Consider the following 26,326-nt stretch of genomic DNA (forward strand, 5'->3'; position numbering starts at 1 on the left):
AAGTCAAAATGGCCCCTAGGCATAATCCATCTACCAGCTGGTGCCTAGCACAACACAAACATTCACAAATATTCGTTGACTTTTATGACTTATGCATATGATTGTCCTATTCTAATTTATCCTCTGGGGGGTGGTTCTGGGAGAAAACCAAAGACATGTTAAGGATCAGATCTGCCTTACAGTTCAACTTGATTGAGTACTTTTTAGAGTAACTCTCAAAGTTAAGGTCAAAAGGCAAATTTCAGGATGTCTAATCTAAATCCTCTGCTTCACCCAGAGGAGCTGATCCTAAACTATCAAGTGATGGGGGCTGAGACCATAAGGTCTGTGAGAGTAGGGTCTATAATTTACTTGTTCCTTGCTACACTCCCATGTCTAGCCTGACACATAACCAGTACTCAATAAATAGGTGTTGAATGAATGACTTTATATCCGTATGGCCCACGGGGCTCCTGGGCATACACAATTTTCACATTTGTTTCAGACTTATAACTTTAACTTCCTGGAGGGACATCTTCAAATAGTAGTTCTGCCAGCAGGTCAGCATGTCCCAAAGCATCCAGACCAACTTCTTCTCATAACCTAGACATCTAGTCTCTAACCCTTTTCATTACCTTCCACATAAAATCAGCAGCATCTGCTGAAATCATAAGTGCAAGGGGTCTCACTTCCTGCTGTTTAATGGCCCCTTTCACGCCTTTTGTTTGTTTTAAAAAAAATTCTCTCCCTCCTTTAAGAAGGGAGTTCTTAAGAAGGGAGTTTTTCTCACTGCAACCTGGCCATAGAGGCAGATAGACTCAACAAGGTCTTCCAGGCCAGGGTCCTGCCTAGTGTCCAGATCCTTTCTCTAGCTCCTCTGACACCTGGTCATTCTGCTTTGAATACTTCTGATCAACTTCTGCTTTGAATACTTTTGGTGACACTGACAGAGAATTCTCACTGGACAATTCTCATTGTTAGAAAAGTCAGTGTTATGCTGACCTGAAATGATTTTATTCGCACACATACAATAGCTTTTCCTTCTGGAATATGACAGGACTGCAAATGTGTGAAGATATATGAAATCTTCTGTGGATTTACCATTCATCCAACTTTCCTGTCTCCGGCCTGGCAGGAGGATTATACTTCGCCGCGCTGAACTCAGACCTGGTTGGGTAACTAGCTCTGGTCTATGGAAACCGAGAAGTGACATGTGCCATTTGGGGCCAGAAGCTTTGCGAGCCAGTTTAAATTATCTCTTTTCCCTTCACCACGAGACAAGCTAGTTTCCCGTTAGAGGGTGCTCCCTCAGTCTGGGTTCCAGAGTGAAAATGACATGAAACAGAGGTCCAGACAGACAGGGAGCCGATTTTTGCTTAAACAGATGCAGCAGCATTTTACAACTGTTCGGTGAGTTTTAAAGACAAGTTAGAGGCAGAACCATTTCTAGAACCCAGATGCTTTGTCTTTTGGCTCTCACCGTGCTGCTAATGTTCACCATCTCGTGTATTGCTCGAAGGCTCCAAAGTTGCAGCACCCGCAGGACTAGGCGCACGGGAGGATCGGCGGGCACCACTTCCCGGAGAGCCTGCGGGACAGAATCCAAGGAGCAGTCCCCTTTCACGCTGCGCCCTGGAGGCGGAGCTGAATTTTCCCACGCAGGCGCCCTCTGGTCCTCACCGCCTCACCGGCCCGCCGCTTGGTTACAGAACCAACCTGCAGCCCCGCCCTCTCTGGCGCCCATACCCAATGGGCAGCCACAGACCTTTCAGGGGGCGGGGGCATGTCCTGGGAGCCGTTCTCGTTGGCTTGCGGCTGGGTGTTACGCATAACGTTTCCACGACTTCGTCACGTCGCCCTGCGACTAAGGCGTGGCAGTTGTTCCGGACACCTGAAGGAGACTTCAGGAGACTTTCGTACCTCCGGACGCACAGTGCATTGTGGGCGGTTGAGTCGCTGCTGGTGCCATTGCCTGCGCCCCATGAGGAAGATGCTCGCTGCCGTCTCCCGCGTGTTGTCCGGAGCTGCACAGAAGCCTGTGAGGAGGCCCGGGGTGGGGCACGAACGGGACCGAAAGGGCCTGAAGAAGGGCCGGGGTTGGGGGGGCCCCGGGCCGGGTGCCGCCAGGGGCCTACCGCGGAGGGCAGGGTGCAAGGGAAGCTGAGGGTCTTTCTGTTGCCTCTACACCGTCCCTTCCGTTGCGGACTGCGGGAGAAGCGGCCTCCTGGCTCGCTAGTCCCCACTTGGGAGGAGGTAGATCTCCCTGAGGGGATCTCTGAGGTCCGCGCGGACACCCCCGCCACCCCACCTCCTTCCCCACTCAGCGCCAGGCGGGCAGGGGTGCTCAAGAAGTGCCAGTTGGCTTAGACAACATGGAAAGGTGAACTTGGGCTCCTTCGAGTCCCAATTGACCCTACTCCTTTCAAATCCTAACCTAATTTTGATTGCCGGAGCGGCCTTGTGCTACGCGGTAGTAAAAAAGCCTGGAATCCAGAGACTGAGCGGCTTGGCTCATACACCACCATTTAGTAAGTTCTGTGACCTTGGGCCATTTATTTCTTTTGAACGTCCCCAAACCCAATTTTCTTATCTCCAAATGGGGGCAATACGAGTACCTACCTTGCGTGTTATCATGAGGATTTGGCGAGTGACACCTTCTGAACAGCGCCTGGCACGTAGCGGGTGCTATGTGTGTTAAGTGTGGTTTTTTGCTGGGTGCCCGCTTTGGGGTTCATTTGTGTGCTTGGCTCCGAGGAGGATTCACACAGGCTCCTCAGAACTGAGTTAATTCCTTTCCATCTAGATCTGAGATTTTCTTGGCAGCCAATTCAAGCGCTATCAAGTAGAAACTGTCCCCCACCCCGCACACACATTTTGGGGTGAAAGCGGGAGAGAACAGCGTGGATGCTTGAAAGGGTGGGATAGGAGGTTAGCGCCGCGTTGTTTAGATGATCCTACCACCTGGGCTTCTAGCTTTGTGACCTGTAGGCACAGTAGGGGTAACTGCCGCCAGGCTTTTGACTTGTAATTCTGGCTTTAGCAATTCCCCCAGGACTGGATGATGCAACTCTCCTTAGCTAGGGCAGAGAGTGCCAAAAAGTAGAAGTGTACCCCTCTAGGAATCCTATTGACTAAAAAAATGACAAAACACAATTTGATTAATCAGATGTTACCATTTAAATTGTAACTGGAATTGCCTGAGGGAGAAGCATGTTGCATGTGTGCTATATCCAACATTTACTGAGTTGTTAATATGTTTCAGGCGTTAGGCTAGATACTTCACACCCTTGGTCTTATTTAATCCCCACAACATTAGTTTTTAGTTGAATATAATTAATAGAAACATGTTTTCCAGAGTTGCTTGCAGGAGTTAGCTGAAGGTGGAGTTTGCTTATAGCTTGGAAATTGGACAATGATTAGAAGTGAAAACAAATAGCTTTGTTATTGAAGCCTTGCACTTTCTCAGTGGAAATGAAAAATAGTTTTAAGGTACTACTGAAATCAAACTAAAAGGTTTCAAGAAGTTGAACTGGGGTTTGAAACTAATGCACATTGTTAAATATCAGACCTTTCTACCAGAATGTCTGCTTTTAAATGATGTTATCTCCTTTGGGGCTGTACCAGAATTTAAGGGCTTGGAAGTATCTTTAAATCTTTATTGTTAGATACTTAATGTAGCTTTATTATTTCCTTTGAAAGTCAGATTTATCGTTTCCTATATTGATTTTTAGGGTTCCTTTTCCCCACCTTACAGTAGGAAGAAAATTAAGTTCCAGAGTTGAAGTCACTTGGGTTATCTTCGCATTTAGTGGTGTAAACTCTTCAGATAAGTAGGAGTTTTCTGTGTGACTGTTTGTGAGATGATTAATTAGGAGGCGTTCCTGAAGCTTCTAGAGATAGAACTAAAAGTTTTGCTTTTATCTTTTTAAAGCATGGAGTAATGAAGTCTTTTTTTTCTTCTTTTTTTTTATTGTTAAATCATAGCTGTGTACATTAGTGCAATCGCCTGTACCCATTCTAAGATGCACCATAGATGTGGCCCCACCCATTACCCTCCCTCCACCAAGTAATGAAGTCTTAAGATGTCAACTCTCTTTTATGTTTTGTAATTCTTCATACTTATAGATGGTTTTTGCTTAAATATAAATAAACAAAATATATTAAAGTTTTTATTTTTTATATTACACGTGTAAAAAGATAATTCTGTGTATAAGCCTTTCCCAAAAAGCCCTACTAGTAAATAATCAGCAGTGGCTTGCCCAAATCAGGCAGACTTGTATAACTGGAGTCATAGCATCCATGAGGGGAGGCAGAAAGGTTATGTAGCTGGTCTGATGGCTATGACACTTCAGCTTGAGGTTAATACCCTTAGCTTACCTCCCAGATCTCTTCTGGGTGTTTTTTCCTCTTTTCATTTTCTTATTTTTACCTCCCCCTCCTAAAATTAGGGAGGTATAGAGATTTGTCTCAGCTTAAAGATTGCCACTGTCTTATCTAAGAGTGTTTGGTATGAAACTTTGAAAAGAATTACAAGATTGTGATTTCACTTTTGAATGAGGTTTATAGTTTTCAAAATTCTTACTTCACAGAAGACTGAATTGCATTGAAAAAATTTATTGTCTTATTGTTTATATTTCTGTTGTGGCTCCTTTTGTGAGATCTTCACTACTAGTATTCTTTTTGGCTTTATAAGTAGTAGGTACAATTTTTAATTTATAATGATACGATCTGGAATTTTTGAAATATTTTTCCTCTTTCACATGAGTAGTTCCTATGTATTTAGGAATTTAAAGTTTTAGTTTTCAATATTTGAATGGGCTGCTCATGGGCTCTGTAAAAGAGGAATCTCATTTTTTTTTTTTAAAGACAGTCTTACTTTGTCGCCCTCAGTAGAGTGCTGTGGTGTCATAGCTCACAGCAACCTCAAACTCTTGGGCTCAAGCAATTCTCTTGCCTCAGCCTCCTATGTAGGTGGGACTACAGGCGCCTGCTGCAACACCCAGCTATTTTTAGAGGTGGGGTCTTGCTCTTGCTCAGGCTGCTCTTGAACCTGTGAGCTCATCAGACAATCCACCCACCTCCACCTCCCAGAGTTCAGGAATCTCATTTTTAACAGAGGATCTTCCTATGGGTCTGCAGAGCAATTTAATTTTCAACAATCTCATGCTCAAAAATTATGATGTCCTTCTGACACAACTTTTAGCTTTAACTTTGTTCATTTCACTCATTACGTCATGGTTTTTATTTTTGAGATTCATAGTAATGAAGCAGGGGAAGTATCTAAGTAGCTCTCTGAAAGTCATAATCTTTGCCTTTACCTTTCTGTTCTTTGTTATAAAGCATTATCATTCTTCATTGTTTTGACTTTAAGACTAGAAAGAATGTATCTTTTCTCTGTTGCTGTTTCCTGGCTGGACTGCGGTTGCTACAGTTGTATTTGGAAATTTATTTCACAATCTAGTAACTATTTCTGGTCCCACAATAATGACTGCCAAAAGTAACAAGTCTGTTTCTTTCTTTCTTTTTTTTTTTTTTGCAGTTTTTGGCCAGGGCTGGGTTTGAACCCACCACTTCCCACTTCCGGTATATGGGGCCGGCACCCTGCTCCTTTGAGCCACAGGCGCCGCCCACAAGTCTGTTTCTTTATCAGACATTTTGTTTGCTATCTCACCCCTTTCAGCTTTGCTTCTTCACAAATTCCTAAATTTTCTGAACTTTTTCTGAGATATACATGTACAGGGTGGACTCTCTCCACCTCTAACTTAACTGAAACATTTATTTTAGTATTTAAGCCTTTTTCCTTTAGCAGTGTCATTGTCTTTGTTAACTTTTTCAGTTCAAGGCATATTAATGGATTAAGAGATAAGTAATTAGCCTTCTGCCTATTGGTTTGTACACATGGCAGGTCAGTCTTAACTCTTCTCATCAAGTCTAGTAGAAGTTGGGTGGTAAAGTAATATGCTGTGTGAACACATTAAAGCTGCTTTTTATGGTCTCTGATGAATGTGCTTCAGGTCTCCATGAAAAGAAATCACATTGGTTTACATGTCAGTGTGTGAAAGTGTGGCAGAAAGTGGTTAAAATACTAATTGGTTAAATTTCATGGTCTAACTTGAACCTTAGCCATCATGTAGAATACTTTTGCCATGGCAGGTATATTCAATTGTAGAGTGGAAAGGGATGCATGTCCCCCAGCAAAGTAGCTTAAAATATTTTTTCTTACAGACCCATTTCATAGAAAAGTGAAGTTTCCCTGGAATCAGGATTAAATCATAGTTTTATTTGAAGTATATTTTTTGTGTATTTTATATAAAAAAATTTCAGATTATTATGAGTTTACAAACAATTAGGTTACAGTGTTTTCATTTGTTAGATAAGGTCCCTGTGGTAGTTGTGTCCTGCCCCCAGAAGGTGTGCCATGGAGTATAATTTTGAAAGTGAACCTTTGGCTTGCTCAAAATAAATGATATCTGGTTGTGACTAAGAATAATATAAGTAAACAAAGCTCACAGATCATCTAGTCTCTTTAATTTAGCTATTAATTTCATCCTCATTATAATTTCTCTGAAAACAAAATGACTAAGTAGATAGATTTGGTTCTTGCCCCCTTTCTCTTTATGCTGTTTGCCTTCAGATGGAAGCGTGATCGTGTTTTGTTGGCTATATAGCATGGATTTTTTTTGCAAGACAAGATACCAGCATAGTGAACAGAATGGAGAAACCTATGAATATGTTGGGGGTTAAGTTGCATAACTGCATCCTGACACCTATTTAAAAATAATAATGACTGTACAATGACTGACAATAAAAAAGTACTAATTTATTTATATATATTTGTCTTTCAAGGCAAGCAGAGTGCTGGTGGCATCCCGTAATTTTGCAAATGATGCTACATTTGAAATTAAGGTAAGAACTAGTTTACTTTGTTAATAATTTTTCCACAGGTACACTCTGACATACGGTTATACCTTTAGAATAGAACATTTTGATATTCATACTTTGTCATTTTCTTCTAGATATTCCAGGATCAAAGCTTTAGAGAAATTTAGCAAAAATTAGAATTTATTATTCTTAGCAGCTTGCTGGTATTTTGCAGGGGGAAGGGGAACAAGAAGTTAAAAGAAATAAAAACTTACTTCAAATTTTAGAATATGAGTCAGTGAAACATCTGAATAAGATTCTTAGATGTTTCTTTAAAAGCTCATCTTTCAAACGATAACTCAGTTGACTTTTAGGGGTTTTCGGTGAAAATTATCTTAGATTTCCTTCCCTCTAAATCCCATCCCATTGCATGGTAGGGTTTATAGACTTAAGGAGTCAGAAGCAATAGGAAGTGTTTCTGTTGTGTTCCTTTGCCATTTTTTGAGTTCAGTAATATTTCTGATGGAATTAGATCTTAGAGTGAGTGGGTGGTATTTGCAATGCAGTAAATCAAAGATGACTGTTTTGTTCCATTTCAGAAATGTGATCTTCACCGGCTGGAAGAGGGTCCTCCTGTCACAACAGTGCTCACCAGAGAGGATGGGCTCAAGTACTACAGGATGATGCAGACTGTGCGCCGAATGGAGTTAAAAGCAGATCAGCTATATAAACAGAAAATTATTCGTGGTTTCTGTCACTTGTGTGATGGTCAGGTGAGTGGTAGGTTTATAATAAAACTGTATTATTTAGATATTTAAAAATGGCTTGTATTTATTTGCCTTTACCTTGCCTCATGTGTTAGAAGGATTTCAGGCTGGTATTTTAGAATTAAAAATTAGGATGCCAAAACCTGCTATGCAGGTTAGGCTAAAGAACTCATTCACACGTGGTATTGCCAATGTCCTGCACTTATTGTTAGATAGTTTTACTATTTTAAATCTTTCTGGCATTTTGATCACTTATACTATATACAATTTGAGGAAAAAGGATTATTTTGTTTTCTGTTTTGTGGGTTTAAGTCAAGGGCTACAATTTCAAATGCCTGCAGGGGCCAGGCAGGGAGAATAAATGAATGAAGAGAATAAATGAATGAATGAATAGCTAGGTGTACTAATATAGAGGATGGTGACAGGGAATGATAGTGATCTGGGGTAAGCATGCCTCACCCAGAAGAGACTCTGACTTGGTTCCAGCCAGTTGGTGCCATATGGAAATACAGAGCTAATGTTTTCTATTGTTTGTTTATCCAAAAGACTGAAGTCTCAACTTTCATGTGACATTCCCCCAATTGTTTTAATGTTGACAACTGATTCAGGATTTTTTTTTTTTTTTAAATCACCATGAGGCTAAAAGAAACAGCACAACTGTGGGTTGCCAATTCATGGCTTCTGTTTTAGGCCTTACCTTCCCCTCTGTTTTTGATGGAAAATAATTACTTTTCTCTAGTTATTAATGATGAATTCTGCTAGCTCAAATATTTTATAGCAGTCTAGGAAACTTTTTTATCCAGAAACATGTATCATATTGCTTCATGGTTTCTTCTTCTGACATAGGAAGCTTGCTGTGTGGGCCTGGAGGCTGGCATAAATCCCACAGACCATCTCATCACAGCCTATCGGGCTCACGGCTTTACCTTCACTCGGGGCCTTTCTGTCCGAGAAATTCTTGCAGAGCTCACAGGTTTGTTGCTAATTTGCAGAAAAGGAAAATGACTGAATTAAATTTTTTAATGTTTCCCATTAAGATGCTAATCATTATGCACTAATATTTTAAAAGGTTTTAAGTTTTTTTAAACGCTGTCTCATTTGATGCACTGATACTTGTGCTTTTGAGTAAACTGACTGTATGTGAAGTCATCTGATCACTTGGGTCACTGTTTAAAAAACATTGGTGCTGGCTTGGCGCCTATAGCTCAGTGAGTAGGGTGCCAGCCACGTACACCGAAGCTGGCAGGTTGAAGCCCGGCCTGGGCCTGCTAATCAACAATGACAACTGCAACCAAAAAATAGCCGGGCTTTGTGGCAGGCACCTATAGTCCCAGCTACTTGGGAGGAAGAGGCAGGAGAGTCGCTTGGGCCCAGAAGTTTGAGGTTGCTGTGAGCTGTTGCACTTTACCCAGGATGACATAGTGAGACTCTGTCTCAAAAAAAAAAAAAAAAGTTGGTGCTATAAAATTAGAATAGGGTTTGTTATTGCTCTCGTATGCCAACAGAAATCTAGCAGGCATTGAAAGTTAAGTGAGGTTGAAGTCAGGTTGAATTCCTGATAAATTCTAGGAATCTTGATATTCTCTTTTTCTCCTTGACTTTTGAACTATAGTCATCCCTTATTATACTTGGGGGTTGGTTCCAGGACCCCTGTGTATACCTAGATCCATGCATACTCAAGTCTCTCAGTTGGCCCTGCAGCGTCTGTGTACGTGAAACTCTGCCCTCTATGTGGATTTTGCATTTGAGAACACTATTTTCTGTTTGTGTTTGGTTGAAAAAATTGTGAGTATAAGTGGACCCATTCAGTTCAAACCTGTGTTATTCAAGGATCAATTTAATGTATGAGCTGGAAGATGTTTGAGACCATGAAAAAAAGTCCAGGATACCATTTGGACTTTTGCTAACGTCTGAATGCAACTAAGTGATTTAGAGGGTTGGAAAGGTTAAGGACATGGGACTACTCTGACCTTCCTCATAGAAGGACAGGGAGAAAAGGAGGATCATAGGTTTCTATAGAGGGGCAGATACTTAGACAATTGAATTGGGTTCTGAGTTCTAATGGTTGAGCCTTCAAGTAAATACTTGAGGTGTGGTTTGGTTTGCTTTGTATGTTTGGTTTTTGATGCATGTGCATATGTTCTGCCATTTGCAGGACGAAAAGGCGGTTGTGCTAAAGGGAAAGGAGGATCGATGCATATGTATGCCAAGAACTTCTATGGTGGCAATGGCATTGTCGGAGCCCAGGTAGGTGGAGGATGAAGATCACACTTGTCCTTAGATTTGGTTCTGGCCCATGTCCTCAAAAACTTTCACACCCCCAGAGAATCTCTCTCTGAAGGATTTTAGTACATTCATGTGCTGTATAATGACCTTTCAGCCACTGACGTACTGCATATATGATGGTGGTCCCATGCGATTATAATAGAGCTGAAAAATTCCTATTGCCTAGTGATGTTGCCAAAGTGTGACATTGTAAACACATATTACCATGTTGCAATTGCCTGCAGCATTCAGTAGAGTGCCAAGCTGTGCAGGGGTATAGCCTATATGTATAGTGGGTCGCCATCCAGGTTTGGACAAGTATACTCTATGATGTTTGCACAGGATGAAATCTAATAATGCATTTTAGGGAATGTATCCTGTTAAGTGGTGCATGACTGTACTTTGGGGTCTTGATTTGCTTTTAAAGACCTATAACTTTATACCCTATTTGAGCAGTTAGAAGAATTAGATGGTGATGTAAAATTTTTGCTTTTTTTTTTTATTATTAAACCATAGCTATGTACATTAATGCGATCATGGAGTACCATACACTGGTTTTATAGACCATTTGACAACATTTTCATCACACTGGTTAACATAGCCTTCCTGGCATTTTCTTATTGTGTTAAGACATTTACATTCTACATTTACTAAGTTTCACATATACCCTTGTAAGATGCACTACAGGTGTAATCCCACCAATCACCCTCCCTCCCCTCCCTTTCCCCCTTCCCCCTATTCTTAGGTTATAACTGGATTATAGCTTTCATGTGAAAGCCATACATTAGTTTCATAGTAGGGCTGAGTACATTGGATACTTTTTCTTCCATTCTTGAGATACTTTACTAAGAAGAATATGTTCCAGCTCCATCCATGTAAACATGGAAGAGGTAAAGTCTCCATCTTTCTTTAAGGCTCCATAATATTCCATGGTGTACATATACCACAATTTATTCATCCATTCGTGGATCGATGGGCACTTGGGCTTTTTCCATGACTTAGCAATTATGAATTGGGCTGCAATAAACATTCTGGTACAAATATCTTTGTTCTGATGTGATTTTTGGTCTTCTGGGTATATGCTTAGTAGAGGGATTGCAGATCTATTTTTAGATCTCTAAGTGTTCTCCAAACATCTTTCCAAAAGGAATGTATTAATTTGCATTCCCACCAGCAGTGTAGAAGTGTTCCCTTTTCTCCACATCCACACCAACATCTCTGGTCTTGGGATTTTGTGATATAGGCTAATCTTACTGGAGTTAGATGATATCTCAAAGTAGTTTTGATTTGCATTTCTCTGATGATGAGCATTTTTTTCATATGTCTGTAGGCCGTGCACCTGTCTTCTTCAGAGAAGTTTCTCTTCAAGTCCCTTGCCCAGCATGTGATGGGATCACTTGTTCTTTTCTTGCTTATACGCTTGAGTTCTCTGTGGATTCTGGTTATTAAGCCTTTGTCGCAGACATAACCTGCAAATATCTTCTCCCATTCTGAGGGCTGTTTGTTTGCTTTACTTACTGTGTTCTTGGCTGTGCAGAAGATTTTTAGTTTGATCAGGTCCCAATAGTGTATTTTTGAAGCTGCTTCAATTGCCTGGGGGGGGGGGTCCTCATAAAATACTCGCCCAGACCGATTTCTTCAAGGGATTTCCCTGCACACTTTTCTAGTATTTTTATACTTTCATGTCTTAAGTTTAAATCTTTAATCCAGTGGGAGTCTATCTTAGTTAATGGTGAAAGGTGTGGGTCCGGTTTTAGTCTTCTACAGGTTGCCAGCCAGTTCACACAGCACCATTTGTTAAATAGGGAATCTTTTCCCCACTGAATGTTTTTAATTGGCTTGTCAAAGATCAAATGACGGTAAGTAGCTGGATTCATCTCTTGGTTCTCTATTCTGTTCCAGACATCTACTTCTCTGTTTTTGTGCCAGTACCATGCTGTTTTGATTACTGTCGATTTATAGTATAGTCTGAGGTCTGGTAGCGTGATTCCTCCTGCTTTGTTTTTATTTCTAAGTAATGTCTTGGCTATTCGAGGTTTTTTCTGATTCCATATAAAATGAAGTATTATTTTTTCAAGATCTTTAAAGTATGACAGTGAAGCTTTAATAGGGATTGCATTAAAATTGTATATTGCTTTGGGTAGTATGGACAATTTAATAATGTTGATTCTTCCCAGCCATGACCATGGTATGTTTTTCCATTTGTTGACATTTTCAGCTATTTCTTTTCTTAGAGTTTCATAGTTCTCTTTATAGAGATCTTTCACTTCCTTTGTTAGATAAACTCCCAAATATTTCATCTTCTTTGGCACTACTGTGAACGGAATAGAGTCCTTAACTGTTTTTTCAGCTTGACTATTGTTGGTATATATAAAGGCTACCGATTTATGAATGTTGATTTTGTAACCTGAGACGTATTCCTTGATCACTTCTAAGAGTTTTGTAGTAGAATCCCCAGTGTTTTCCACATATACAGTCATATCATCTGCAAAGAGTGAAAGTTCGATCTCTTCTGACTCTATATGGATACCCTTAATCGCCTTTTCTTCCCTAATTGCAGTGGCTAAAACTTCCATTACAATGTTAAAGAGCTGTGGAGACAGTGGGCAGCCTTGTCTGGTTCCTGATCTGAGTGGAAATGACTTCAATTTAACTCCATTCAATACGATATTGGCTGTGGGTTTGCTGTAGATGGCCTCTATCAGTTTAAGAAATGTCCCTTCTGTACCCATTTTCTTCATGAAGGGATGCTGGATATTATCAAATGCTTTTTCTGCATCAATTGAGAGAATCATATGGTCTTTGGTTTTTAATTTGTTTATGTGCTGAATTATACTTATAGATTTATGTATATTGAACCAGCCTTGAGACCCTGGGATAAAACCGACTTGGTCATGATGTATAATTTGATGTGTTGCTGGATTCTGTTTGTTAGGATCTTGTTGAATATTTTTGCATCTATATTCATTAGTGATATTGGTCTATAATTTTCTTTTCCTGTTGGGTCTTTTCCTGGTTTGGGGATCAGGGTGATGTTTGCTTCATAGAACATGTTGGGTAGTCTTCCTCCTTTTTCTACATTTTGGAACAGGTTGAGTAGTATAGGTACTAATTCTTCTGTGAAGCCATCTGGTCCCGGGCTTTTCTTTTTAGGGAGATTTTGTATGGTTGATGCTATTTCAGAACTTGATATGGGCCTGTTCAACATTTCCACTTGATTCTGGCTAAGTCTTGGAAGGTGACATGCTTCCAAGTATGGGTCAATTTCCTCCAGATTTTCATATTTCTGAGAATAAAGTTTCTTGTAATATTCATTAAGGATTTTTTGAATTTGTGAGGAGTCTGTTGTTATTTTGTCTTTGTCGTTTCTGATTGATGAGATTAGAGATTTTACTCTTTTTTCCTGGTTAGGTTAGCCAAAGGTTTATCTTTTTTTTTTAATTAGGAAACATTAAAGTTAATTTATAAAGGCACCTATTTTTTCCATCACACTGGCAACAAGCATTTAAGAGAAATATGACAACGGTGGAAAATATTTCAGGAATTATTTTTCCCTGAAACAACCAAATTACAATGAAAAGAATAATGACCCTGAAACCCAACACTGCGAATAAAAAAATATCTATTTGTTATACAATGCTTTTAAATTCCAAGAGAAGTTCTTCAGTCATTCTAAGATTGATAATTGTTTAACTTAGTGGGTTAAGTGACTATCTTCAATGTTGGGAGGATATATCTTCAAACCCTAAAATAAAGACGTTAACAAAACTTTAATGTCAGGCAGGGGAAAAATTTGAATTTTTATTAATCTTAGTAATTTTAAACTGAAAGGTTTAAATAACTTGATATAGTTTATAAACAGAATTGGGACAATTATACAAACCTGATTTGAGATATTTTTTACGTTTTTTTTTTTAACCTATCAGAGGTTTTTAGTTTTTAAAGATTTTTCTTGTTAGAAGAGCCAATTTGTCCTGCTAGACAGTTGAAATGCTTAAAGAGGAAGAAAATACATAATTTTAAACAGCTTTATTGAGTGTGGTAGACAGAACAGTGGTCTTCAAAGACACTCACATCCTAATTCCTGGAACCTATAAATATGCTATATTATAAAAGGTATTTTGTAGATGCAATTAAAACTTTTGAGGTGGGGAGGTTATCTTGCATTATAAATGAAAGCAGAAGTGCGAGCCAGAGAAGGGGTTGTGCCTATGGACCCAGAGAACAGAGTGATGTGGGATAATGAGCCACAGAGTACAGGAATCCTCCTGAAACTGGCAGAGACAGGAGAAGTGATTCTCTCCCACAGCCTTTGGAAGGAATGCCGTCTTGATGACAGCTTCATTTTGGCCCAGTGAGACCCATTTTGGACAGAAAACTAATACACCAAGGTACAATTTATATGCCATAAGATTAACTAATTTTATATGTACAATTAAATGATTTTTGGTAAAGTTACAGAGTTGTACTGTCACAACCATAATCCAAAGAGATCCTTCCCAGCCATTTGGAGTCACTCCCTGGGTTAACTTTCTATTGTGATTGTAACAAATTACCTCAGATTCAGTAGTTTAAAGAAACACAAATTTATCATCTTGTACTTCTTCAGGTTAGAATTCCAAAATGGGTTGTATGTATTCCTTCTGGAAGCTTTAAGGGAGAATTTGTTCCCTTGCTCTTGCAGGGAACTCTGTTCTCTTCCCTTTTTCTAGTTTTTTCTTTTCTTTTTTTCTTTTCTTTTGAGATAGTGTCACTATGTCGCCCTGGTTAGAGTGCCATGGTACTTACAGCAATCTCAAACTCTTGGGCTTAAGCAATTCTTTGCCTCAGCCTCCCAAGTAGCTGGGACTACCAGCGCCCGCCACAATGCCTGGTTATTTTGGCTATTTTTTTTTTTTTGTAGTTGTTGTTTAGCTGGCCCAGGCCGGGTTTGAATCGATAATCAAGGATGATCTTGCCATCTCAAGATTCTTAACTTAATAACATCAGCAAAGTCCCTTTTACCATATAAGGTAACATATTCACAGGTTTTGAATATGAGCATGTGAAAATTTAGGGGACCCCTTATTCAACTACCTTGTTTCCCATTCACACACTTATCTCCATACAGGGTTTATCTATTTTATTGACCTTTTCAAAAAACCAACTTTTTGATTTATTGATCTGTTGTATGATTCTTTTGTTTTCAATTTCATTTAATTCTGCTCTAATTTTGGTTATTTCTTTTCTTCTACTGGGTTTGGGGTTGGAATGTTCTTCCTTTTCCAGTTGCTAAAATTTTTGCTTTTGGATGTTTGCTATATCTAAGTAAGCGAGAGCCTCTAGCAGTGGAGCTACACCTTTCCCGTTTTATTTATATTTCAGTTTATTAATTGCTTCATCACATCAACTTTCCTCTACCTCTCCCTGCTTACAGGCAGTGCTGACACTGGTGCCAAACTAGAAGAGGCGGATGATCAGGTCTCAGGGGCCTAGTGACAATCCAGAGCTGACTTAACAGTATAAAATTTATCTAGACTTCTTTCCTTTCTAATATATTAAAATTCTGTTATATATACTTTTTAAAAACCTAGGTTTCATTTTTTTAAAAACTTTTTTTAGGATTAGTGGTTGAATCTTTGAGCACAGAAATGTTATTGCTTTATTGGTGAAAATAGAATACAGTGTTTGTTATTTTACCTGTTTATTGAAAATGTTGGGAGTGGGGTACACAGAGATGGGGCTGGGATAGGGAGAATTTGTAGTGACAGTGTAATTTCTGTCCTAATTCTAGCCAGGAGTTAATTCAGAACATTTTTCTCTCTCCTCATGGATGTCTATGGTTCCTTTCTTGGTCATCCTTAATGTTAGGTGCCCCTGGGAGCTGGGATCGCCTTGGCCTGTAAGTATAATGGAAAAGATGAGGTCTGTCTGACTTTATATGGTGATGGTGCTGCTAACCAGGTGAGTGTCTCTCTTAACTTTCTGATTGTAGTTGTATTTCCAAAGTGGTTTTAGGTTTTAGAGTTGTAGTATTAGTTGAAATAGAAACTTATATGGCAAGCTCAAATTTGGTTTTATGGCCAGTTTAGACATTTCCCTCTCAGTGTTGTTTCACAAGAGCACATTCTCATGGAGGCGCTTACCTGGGCTCCACATCAGTCCTTGACAAATGCCCTGTTGTGGCAAAGGACACCCCCCCCCATGGCAAACCATAGGTACTGTAACATAGAGACTGTCTTAGATGCCAGCCAGGGCAATGTCAAATTCCTATAATAGTGTCTGAATCGGTTCCTGTGCTTCTATCATGGTCCAAATAATCCTCAGCTTGTGGCCAGTACTCTCTAAAGCCCTGTTCTGGATGCAGATTCTCAGATGCAGTTCGTTCTGGCTATCTAGGAGGCTTGATTTAAAATAAGGCATAAGAGTAGGTAGCTACAGATTTTTACATGCTGCTCCTTCCCCCAGTGTATTCTCTACTACCAGAGTGGCCCCCAAGAAACAAGTGGTGGTAGTTTTACTTCCCTTAATTGCAAGAGTTAGTGATGCCTGTTATTTCTCCCTGCTACATTCCTTTCCTTCACCCCCAAAACACAGCACCTTTCTGTGCCAGATAGAGCAGCAGCTATTACAGATCATGAAGACATATGAAACCACTTAAAGTTTTTATAAATACTTCCAGGGTCAGATATTCGAAGCTTACAACATGGCAGCATTGTGGAAATTGCCTTGTATTTTCATCTGTGAAAATAACCGCTATGGGATGGGGACATCTGTTGAGAGAGCAGCGGCCAGCACTGATTACTATAAGAGAGGCGATTTCATTCCTGGGCTGAGGGTAAGGACACCGGTGGTAGATCCAGGGCCATACTCTCAGCCAGGTGCTTTTGTGCAGGCCCTTGAGAATCTTAAAATTGGTGAGTTTAATGGTCTTGAACAGTTTGGTTTATACTCTTCCCCTTCCATGTTTATTAACAGGTAGATGGGATGGATATCCTGTGTGTCAGGGAGGCAACAAGGTTTGCAGCTGCTTATTGTAGATCTGGGAAGGTAAGACTAAAGATTTTCTCTTAGGCCAAAGAATTTCTGATGACATAAAGAATACAGGCCAGTTGCAGTGGCTCACGCCAGTAATCCTAGCACTCTGGGAGGCTGAGGTGGGTGCATTGCCTGAGCTCACAGATTTGAGACCAGCCTGAGCCAGAGTGAGACCCCTGCCTCTAAAAATAGCTGAGCATTGTGGTGGGTCCCTATAGTCCCAACGAGAATCATAGGAGCCCAAATTAGGTATGACACCACTCTACCAGGGTGAGAAAGTGAGACTGTGTCTCAAAAAGTTAAAAGAATGCTTCCCAGAGGCCCAGCTGCTGATGGAGGTGTGCTCCATAGAAGCAGAGTCCGGGGCTTGGTAGCTCACCTCTGGAAAACACTTTTCCCTCCATTAGTGTTTTTAGCATGACAGTCTGTTGTGCCTTGTAGTTTGGTTAACTATTTGTCTTCTCCGCCCCAAAGCCCCTTGAATGAAAGGGGTGGGGATCCCCACAACGCCTAGCACAGAGCTTTGCTTATATAATGGGTATTCTACAAACTAAATAGTATGGTTAAAGTATGCAATCTTGTTATTTCAGTGCTCCACAGCCCAGAAAGTACTCAGTTTGCCTTTCAACATCATATCCTGTTTGGGTGGTAGTACATCAGATGTGGCCAGTAATAATGGAAATGTCAGAAAGAGAGGGAAATGTAGTGATATTTAACAAGAGGAAACCCGAGTAGGACTGAAATGATAGGTGTGTGACACACTAGCAAGCTCTGGATGAAACATGCAATAAATAGATGTTAGAAATGAGAACAGATAACTTACGAATACATTAAATGCTGAAAGTGTCCATGGTGTTCCCATCATCTTACCCTCTATGGGTTCTGTTTTAGGGGCCCATCCTGATGGAGCTGCAGACTTACCGTTACCATGGACACAGCATGAGTGATCCTGGAGTCAGGTACAGCTACGGGGAATCTTGAGTGTGGCTTCCAGAGTGAAAAAGCAACACGTTTATGCCAGTTTACTTCATTCATTTAGTTTTGTTGGCATTGAGTAATTGAGTCTTACTCTGAAAGCAGTTTCTCCTAATAAATTGGTTCCAATATAGAAAGCATTCTGAAAATCCCTGCAGTGTGCATAGCATGTTTTAAAAGAGTTTTACATTAGCATAATTGCAAAGGGAAGTTATTTCTTAAAACAGGTCTGATGGTAGAGGAGAGGCCTTTAGCTTTTGCAGGCATTACACGAAATTCCTGCACGTCATACTCTACCTAAAGAGGATCTGTCTGGTATGGAGCAAGGCTAACTGGGGGTTCAATCTAACTTTTTCACTTAATAACTCTGGCATCCCGAGTTTGACACAATTATAATCAAAACAAGTTCAGTTTTCTATAGAAACGTATAAACTGCCACTCCCTTGGTGACAAAGAATTTGATGTGCTCCTTTTTCAGAAACATACTTTCTGTATTTTACCTCAGCCTAGCCTTATGTTATTTTTTACAAAGCTGTCTTTGCTGCAACTGTTCTTACTGATCTCTTATGTCTCCCCCTGCCCCATAGTTACCGTACACGTGAAGAAATTCAGGAAGTAAGAAGTAAGAGTGACCCTATTATGCTTCTCAAGGATAGAATGGTGAACAGCAATCTTGCAAGTGTTGAAGAATTAAAGGTTGGTTCTCCTTTCTGGGCAGTCCCCCCACCACGGACCAACAAAAAGGTGTGTCCAAGCCCAGAAAGTGATGTGCTGGGTCATCATTCTGAAATCTCAGCGCTATTCCTTTCTGATCTTCTACGTGACTCTTACCTTTTAAGGGGCAGTGAGCTCCCTGAATAAATAGGAAAGATTAGGCACCTTGTTAGCAATTATTAGTACTTCAAGTATAAGAGTCACTGTCAACAGGAGGTCCCTAGCTGGTACCTAAGTTGCTGTTCATTTAAAATGCTCTTGCACTGTCATCTGATTTTTAGGAAATTGATGTTGAAGTGAGGAAAGAAATTGAGGATGCCGCTCAGTTTGCTACAGCTGATCCTGAGCCGCCTTTGGAGGAACTAGGCTACCACATCTACAGCAGCGACCCACCTTTTGAAGTTCGTGGTGCCAATCAGTGGATCAAGTTTAAGTCAGTCAGTTAAGGAGAAACCACATAGAATGGGGCAGTTGATACCTTCAGTGAGCATTTAGATAGCAGCTCTCAGGAACTCTGTGTATTTTAAGGAGGAAGATAAACCCAGAACGTGAAAGTCTTAATATGTAGATTGAATTAGAGAGATAGCCATTGCATGCAGTTTGTACACTGTGGCATTAAAAGATGTTAGTGAGTGCTTAAGTATTTAGTATGAGTATTATAAAGATTATAACAGAACTATTCTTTCAACAAATACTAAATTCCTTGTATGCCAATTCCTGTTTTTTTGGGGGGCCGCCCATGGTATTGTTGCTGGGCCCCTCCCAAAGGCATACTGTGATAGTACCCTGCTCGCAGTGACCATCATTTCTCCATACCAAGACAATATTTATTATACCCAGGCAGGGGTGGGAGGACAATTCCATTTTTAAATAAGACTGCTTCATAATTATTTCACTTAGTTTTCTCCATTTATACATTCAAAATAAATAATGAAGCTATTTTCTTAATAGTTACATTCATATCAGACATTAAATACAAGGCACAAGTGTATCAGTTTTCTTTTTCAGGTTTATCTGAAACAGTGCTTCCCAGTGTCTGTCATTTTCTATGGAGGGTGTACTGATTTTCATCAAAGGAAATCACTAATACTATGCTAAGGCTGTTCTCATATAAAGTTCTATGTTTGAAGAAAAGACATTTTTAAAAACTTCAAGTTCTTGAATTGTTAATTGAACAATAGTAATTTCAGGTATGTTAACAGAAGCTTTAACAATCGATGTAGCATATTTGCCCACTCTGTGCCCTGGCTGAGCTGATTGTCAGTAAACCTAATCTTTGGTTGCTGAGGACTCCTGAGCCCTTCTTCTGTACTGGGAGACTGCATTCCAGAGCCTACAGAGGAGACCACCACTATGAAACAAAGAAAAGAGTTGTCTTTAGAGTCAGAGGAAATCTTCAAACCAACACCATAAAATACTTCTTTAGGAGTCCTTATGGTAAAAGTTATATAATGTGGATTTGTCAAAATGCAGTCCTTGGTGTAATTAAAATGTTCTCTTTATCCATGGAGGTGACAGCAGTGGTAGGACATGACCTGAGATAAACCTACCTCTCGAGGGCTATTTCAAGTGATATAGGAAGGACAATACAGTTTAAAGGAAGGGTGGGGGGGTCTAGCGTCCACTGGCACTTCCAGCCATCCCTCTCCCAGTGAGGGATCGGGGCATTCTGGCCTTCAGTGGATACTACACCTCAGCTTTTTCCCTAACTTGAACCTGGCAGAATCCTAGAGTTTGGAAGGACAGCCAACCCTTTTTCTTCTACTATTTCATTTTAAAGCAAGTTCATCTGTAAGAAGTAAAAACAATGTTCTAGTACACAAGTTGTTTTGAGGCACTCACCGTAGTCGAAGGTATCTGAGATCTTCTTTAGTGATATCATTAAGAATATCAGAAAGTGTATAACCCTCTTTGACAATCTGAAACAAAGATCAAATAAACAGAACTAAGTGACTGCCACCCTAGGAAAATAATTTTTGCCTTGGGGCCATGGTGTTGTATTAGGTCAAGAGATATATGAGTTATATATGCTTCATAAGGCCCTGGGCTCCAAACTAGCATAAGTTAAATACAACTCACATGGCAGTTAATGTGTTAACAGTAGCATAGGAGTTGTCTTAATTGGTTATACAGTTACCTTTTCAATCGTATTTGTATCTGCTCCTTGCATCTGCAGCCAGTCTATAAGCTCTTTATCTGCTCTCTGCCCATGGGGGGGTGCTGGGTTCTCTGTAATATCTGCAATTAGGAAGTTGTTTTCTTGTATATTAATGTCTCACCATAAGACTTCAAAAGTAATTGGATTAATAAACTATTCCAGAATGTAAATGTGATATGAAAAGATGAATTAAAATTGTATCAGCTGCTCTAATAACATATTATTCCTAATTCTTAGATTTACCTTCCAGATAGTAGAATCATCCTTCCTTATTATTTCTCTGTCACTTTAAAAGCTTATTCCTGTCTCACTCTGGGTATAGACCTGTGGCATCATAGCTCATAGCAACCTCAAACTCTTGGGCTCAAGTGATTCTCTTGCCTCAGCCTCCCACCACAACCACTGGCTAGTTTTTGCTTTTAGTACGGATGGGGTTTCAAGCCTGCTCAGGCTGGTCTTGAACTTGTAAGCTCAAGCGATCCACCTGCCTTGGCCTCCCAGAGTGCTGGGATTGCAGGCATAAGCCATTGCTCCTGATCTCTTATTCCTGTCTTTATTAAGAATCCTATCCCGGGCGGCGCCTGTGGCTCAGTCGGGAAGGCACCGGCCCCATATACCGAGGGTGACGGGTTCAAACCCTGCCCCTGCCAAACTGCAACCAAAAAATAGCCGGGCATTGTGGCGGGCGCCTGTAGTCCCAGCTACTCGGGAGGCTGAGGCAAGAGAATCGCTTAAGCCCAGGAGTTGGAGATTGCTGTGAGCTGTGTGAGGCCATGGCACTCTACCGAGGGCCATAAAGTGAGACTCTGTCTCTACAAAAAAAAAAAAAGAATCCTATCCCACAGGCTTCTGTAGTCCCAGCTACTCAGGAGGCCGAGGCAAGAGAATCGCCTAAGCCCAGGAGTTGGAGTTGGAGGTTGCCGTGAGCTGTGATGCCATAGCACTCTACCGAGGGCAACAAAGTGAGACTGTCTCTACAAAAAAAAAAAAAAAATCATATCCCTACCTGCACTGGAAATCAGATGAAGAAATAGGTTATAGTACTGAGATTTTACATTCCAAGAGGGAGCTTTTTTCTGAGTGGCACAAGATGACTAAGTTAGGTTTACTAAGTTATAATTTCTGAGTAAACCAGAAATTGTTTTAGGTATACAGTGTTGTGTGAAGTGAGACACAGTTGCATAACCACCACCAAACATGAGATACAGAAATTGCCATCACTCCCAGAAACCCTCATGGGTCCTTTGTAATTGGTTCCCTGCCCTCCCTGTCCCAATAGTTTTGCATTTTCTGTAATCATGGTATGTAGCCTTTGAATCTGGCTCTTTCACTTAACATAGCATACCATGTTTGCAACTCCTCAAAGTTGAATGTGTCAGTAGTTCCTTTTTATTATTTAATGCTCCAGAATCTACTGGAGTCCTGGTTTAGTAGAAGATAAGCTTCAATTTCTTCGAAGCTGAGTAGAATATTCGCCAGAATTTAAATAGCCTCTCTCATACACATTAGAGAAAGTAGAATCTGACTCACCATTAGATTTGAATTGTAACTGAAGGTGATGTAATTCTTGAGTTTTCTGTTCTAGAGTTTGCCGTAGAAGATTCTGGTATTCTTTTTCTTTTTGAACTAAATGTTCCAAAAGTCTGATTAAAAGAAAAAAGCTATCATCCAGATAGAGCTTAACACCATTCAGTTTAACTCAAACATCTGTTGCACATTCAAGAAAGAAAACTAGCACAAGCCCAACAGTCAGCCTAAAAAGGGAAGCAAATGTGTTTTCTTCAGAGTTCTGTGAATCAGATTTCAGCTTCTATAGGAGAACATTCCTTGTGTTTTTCCTCTCATCAACAACAAAGACCAGTGCTTGGGTATATTTTTGCAATGGACTTTGTGTCCTGCCGACATTCATATGTCATGTGTCCTGCCGACATTCACATTCACTACCCAAAATGAGGGTATTAAGACGATGGGGAGGTCAGATGAGATTAATGATCTGATGGAAAGAGACCCCAGAGACTCCCTCATCCCTTCCACCATGTGAGCACAAAGTGTGAAGACAGCCATCTATAAACCAGGTAGAGTGAGCCCTCACCAGACACAAATCTACTGGCACCTTGATCTTGGACTTCCCAGTCTCCAGAGCCGTGAGAAATAAAGTTCTGTTGTTTATAAGCCACTCAGTCTATGGTATTTTGTTATAGCAGCCTGAATAGACTATGTTTTGTCTCAAAAAAATGTATCATGAGCCAAAAGATAACTTGATCTGATTATTTAAACTTGTCTCCCTAATGGTTAGGTGGGAACTAAACCAAGGGAACAGAAGCCCCTGCTTCTGGTGTAGCACCTGGGGCAGAGGAGGGACAATGAGAAGCACTGTTCTGCAGGTTGGGCGGAATGACACTGCTAGTATTTACTGAGTACTTCCTACACAGAACCCAGGACTGTGCTGAACACTTTTCATGGATTAAGTTCCCAAGACTTAAGAGTACTTTTAGGAAATGAGTATCCTTTTTTAAAACCCCAGTTTTGGAGCTGAGATAACAGAGGCACAGAATAATTAATTTGCCCAGAGTCACACAGGTTGGGCTCTTCCCATCATGACCATCTGCTAACACCCAATCTTGTTTGTAGTTTCTCATGGGCAAGAAAGACAGGGCTTGGCACAGCTTCTAAGTCTGCACATGCCAGCTAAAGGGTGGCATGGCGGGGGGAGGGGACGAGGGCTGGCTTGCTTTGTTTTCTCATACCTAGTATATGGGATTCATTCATTTTTTTTACAGTATGTTCCTTTAATTCAGTTATATGATCCATGCTGGTGAACCTGGGGACATAGGGACTAAGCTTTATTTAAATTATTAAAGTTGCCCTGAGAAAGATGAGAACATCTGGATGCAAAGTGGGGTGGGGTGAGGCAAACACTTCTGCCCCAGCAGGACAGCAAAGAGAAAATGCTAGCAACTCAGCAAATATGAAATCCTTTCCTACCCTACACCTGCCTCCCTTTGTCCTGTCTCAAGAAGTCCTCTTTCTGTGGTAGTGGAGGAGACAATTGTGGCTTGTGCCTGGGCCCAGCTAGTGGAAAGGGCTCTCAAGACTGTCATTCTTAGGGACAGCCACATCATTCTTTCAAATAGGTGCCATCTTTCAGCTCTGCCCAACTGCCACTCAGCCAAGGTATCTTGTACCATAAGGCCAGGCAGTCTGAGAAGGAGCCCACCACTCACATAAGCATGCAAGCTGCTGATTAACCAAGTCCTTTTTCTGTCGAGACTGGAAAATAACACAATGACCCTCAGCAGTGGAAAGGAATAATATCTTTGAAGCCATACATACCATTTTATGAATTTGGTGAGCATAAATCTTGAGAAATTTTAAAGAAATGCTAAGTATTACTATCAACTATCATTTATCATATCCGTAAAACTTTCAAAATCTTGTCACCATTACCATTTAACTAAAACTCCAGGTCTTTTAAAAAAAGAAATGATTAGATCCACCTAAGATTGAACTTGAGAGATCCCTGAGAGTGGATACAATGTCATCCAAATAAGTACCTGGCACCTTATCTCCTATTAAATAGTAATGAGCATTACCAGTGATCATGTGGCAGGCAGCATCTGGAACAAGGACCACCTAGTTTGCTATAGCTTTGGATTACATTTTAAAAAGCCCAGTGATTAATGTGATACTCCAGAGGAAATGGGAATCATTTTATTCACTTAACATATTTACTGAGCACCTACTATATGCCAGGATGTGAACAAAACAGATAAATGTGCTTGGGGTAACGTGGTTGTGCCAAGGTCTCCTGGTTGGGAGGTCTGTCTACTAAGGTCTACCTCAGGAACGACAGATCACAGGAAACTGAAGACAAGAGGGCTAACTTTGTCAGGGTCAAGCTTATGGGACACATCCACTGATGAAGTGTTAACCAATACCCAACGCTGCTACACCTGTAGGGGCAGGTTACCAACGTCCACTGCTGAGCCTGTGGGACCCACACACCATGTCAGGGGCCCCCTCTTGGTGAAGAGCCAGAGAAAGAACACAAGAGATGCTGCTGCTGCCGCCTTTCATATGGCTAATTTCTGTGCAGCCTGAGGCAAGGCACTATACCTCTCTGAGCTGAGAATATGCCCTTGCCCTGTTCATTGATGATGCTTTTTCCTAAGTCTTAGGTGAGGCACACAATAATCAAACCAAGTGTCTTGTTGGTTCAAAGTTACTGTCTTACACCTGTTCCAGGTGGAGGGCCCAGAAAGTCATTACCTGTTGGTCTCCTGTCTGAGCTGGCCTAGTTGGAGGTTCAGGTGCTGCTGGTGGCGCTGGTGGGGCAGAGCCTCCTGGACCACCACTGACCTGGGCCTGGTCTTCCCACAGGTGATGGGTGCTTCACTGCCGGGCAGGGTTGCCGGGGGATAGTCCTCTTCCACCTCATCTAAGTCCTTCTCTGCCCCTTCAGTCTCAGAGGCAGGCTCAAAGTGGACTTGGAGCTCTGTGAAATCAAAGAAATGACCACAGCAAGATAGCATTTCAACAAGGTGGGGACTTGTGTAGCTGAGGCCCAGTGCCAGCAAACTAGGCCATTCGGAGGCCAGTCCCACCAATGTGCCACTCCTTCAGGGGACTGCTGACTGTCTCTGCAGTGTAGAAATCACCACCCCACTTAAGGATGAAGAAACCAAGGCTTAAAGATGGTAAGTTAGCCAGGCACATGCTGGGAGCGGGACAGTAATCTGGTTCTGAGGTTTCCTAAGCCTGGCCTGGCAGCTGCACCTGGGCTAGAGCACTTCTAGGAGAAAAGGCAGAAGCCACCCAGCAAGGGGCCAAGGGCAAGGTGGGCGGTGATGGCGACAAAATGGTTTCCAAACCTCCCTTCACAGGGAAAATTCACCACAAGAGGAGAAATCAACTTTGGTATTAAGCTGCTCTAACATTTCAAAAAGTCTACAAAAGCCAAAGATTGCTATGACTACCACGTGATGATTCTGAGAGAGGAAACCACGACGCTACATTGTCAACTACCCAATAAGCATTCTTGAACGTACACACTCAAGTGGACGCCGGGGGATGGGAGGTCCTTGCCCTTGGGGCTCAGTGCTCCCTTTTTAGATCATGAGTTTAGCCCATGTGCAATCACCTTCATTCTGCTGAGGGAACAGGTACATTAGCCCCATGAGATATTCTTAGAATCACAGAATCTTAGCTCTAGATCTGTGACAGCATTCACTGCAAGGACGTATATAGCTAAGAGAAAGCAACGTTTGAATACAGAGGGTATTTCTTTTCTTTTCCATAGCATGAAGGTGACCTTGACTATACTTACCTGGAATGAGAATGGTGACCGCGGCCTGCACTGCTCGGCGGATGATATTGTCCATTGCGAACATCCAGTGGGGCCTAATTAAGTGGTTCCTCAAAATTTTATTTACCTAAAAAAAAATCTTGACAATCCATATTTCTAGTCCACTGCATTTTTAAGAAATATTAGTTCTTACTATTCTCCTTTGCGTCTACTCTTCCTGAGATAAAGTGGTAGCCCATGTTGCCCTGGGGGTTCTCCCTGACATAGTTTCTTCTGAATTGAGTC

General features: G+C 41.0%; 2 protein-coding genes across 2 annotated transcripts in view; one reads left to right on the forward strand and one right to left on the reverse strand.

Moving 5' to 3' along the window:
* Window positions 1-1,841: 1,841 nt before the first annotated feature.
* On the forward strand, window positions 1,842-19,701 carry PDHA1 (pyruvate dehydrogenase E1 subunit alpha 1). The gene is made up of 11 exons (XM_053578962.1): window positions 1,842-2,017; window positions 6,826-6,885; window positions 7,440-7,613; window positions 8,454-8,580; window positions 9,763-9,854; window positions 15,723-15,815; window positions 16,534-16,689; window positions 16,830-16,901; window positions 17,781-17,848; window positions 18,452-18,560; window positions 18,860-19,701. The coding sequence occupies exons 1-11, from the start codon at window positions 1,961-1,963 to the stop codon at window positions 19,022-19,024; spliced, it is 1,173 nt and encodes a 390-aa protein (XP_053434937.1). The 5' UTR covers window positions 1,842-1,960; the 3' UTR covers window positions 19,025-19,701.
* Window positions 19,702-19,787: 86 nt separating this feature from the next.
* Window positions 19,788-26,326, reverse strand: part of MAP3K15 (mitogen-activated protein kinase kinase kinase 15) — a 157,096-nt gene continuing 150,557 nt past the window's right edge. Inside the window, exons 23-28 of the mRNA XM_053578963.1 lie at window positions 26,063-26,168; window positions 25,006-25,231; window positions 22,267-22,379; window positions 20,716-20,816; window positions 20,421-20,497; window positions 19,788-19,929 (exon numbers count right to left, since the gene is read on the reverse strand). Of these exons, the coding sequence (XP_053434938.1) occupies window positions 19,848-19,929; window positions 20,421-20,497; window positions 20,716-20,816; window positions 22,267-22,379; window positions 25,006-25,231; window positions 26,063-26,168 (705 nt within the window). The 3' untranslated portion in view covers window positions 19,788-19,847. The remainder of the gene's footprint in view (window positions 19,930-20,420; window positions 20,498-20,715; window positions 20,817-22,266; window positions 22,380-25,005; window positions 25,232-26,062; window positions 26,169-26,326) is intronic.

The sequence above is a fragment of the Nycticebus coucang genome, chromosome X (assembly GCF_027406575.1).
Source record: "Nycticebus coucang isolate mNycCou1 chromosome X, mNycCou1.pri, whole genome shotgun sequence".
NCBI lineage: Eukaryota > Metazoa > Chordata > Mammalia > Primates > Lorisidae > Nycticebus > Nycticebus coucang.

Bases quoted from the DNA above. Each gene is read 5' to 3' on its own strand.
- PDHA1 (XM_053578962.1), top strand. From the start codon at position 1,961: ATGAGGAAGATGCTCGCTGCCGTCTCCCGCGTGTTGTCCGGAGCTGCA. The intron at 7,614-8,453 runs GTGAGTGGTAGG...CTTCTGACATAG, and splicing joins GTCACTTGTGTGATGGTCAG to GAAGCTTGCTGTGTGGGCCT. The intron at 8,581-9,762 runs GTTTGTTGCTAA...TGCCATTTGCAG, and splicing joins AATTCTTGCAGAGCTCACAG to GACGAAAAGGCGGTTGTGCT.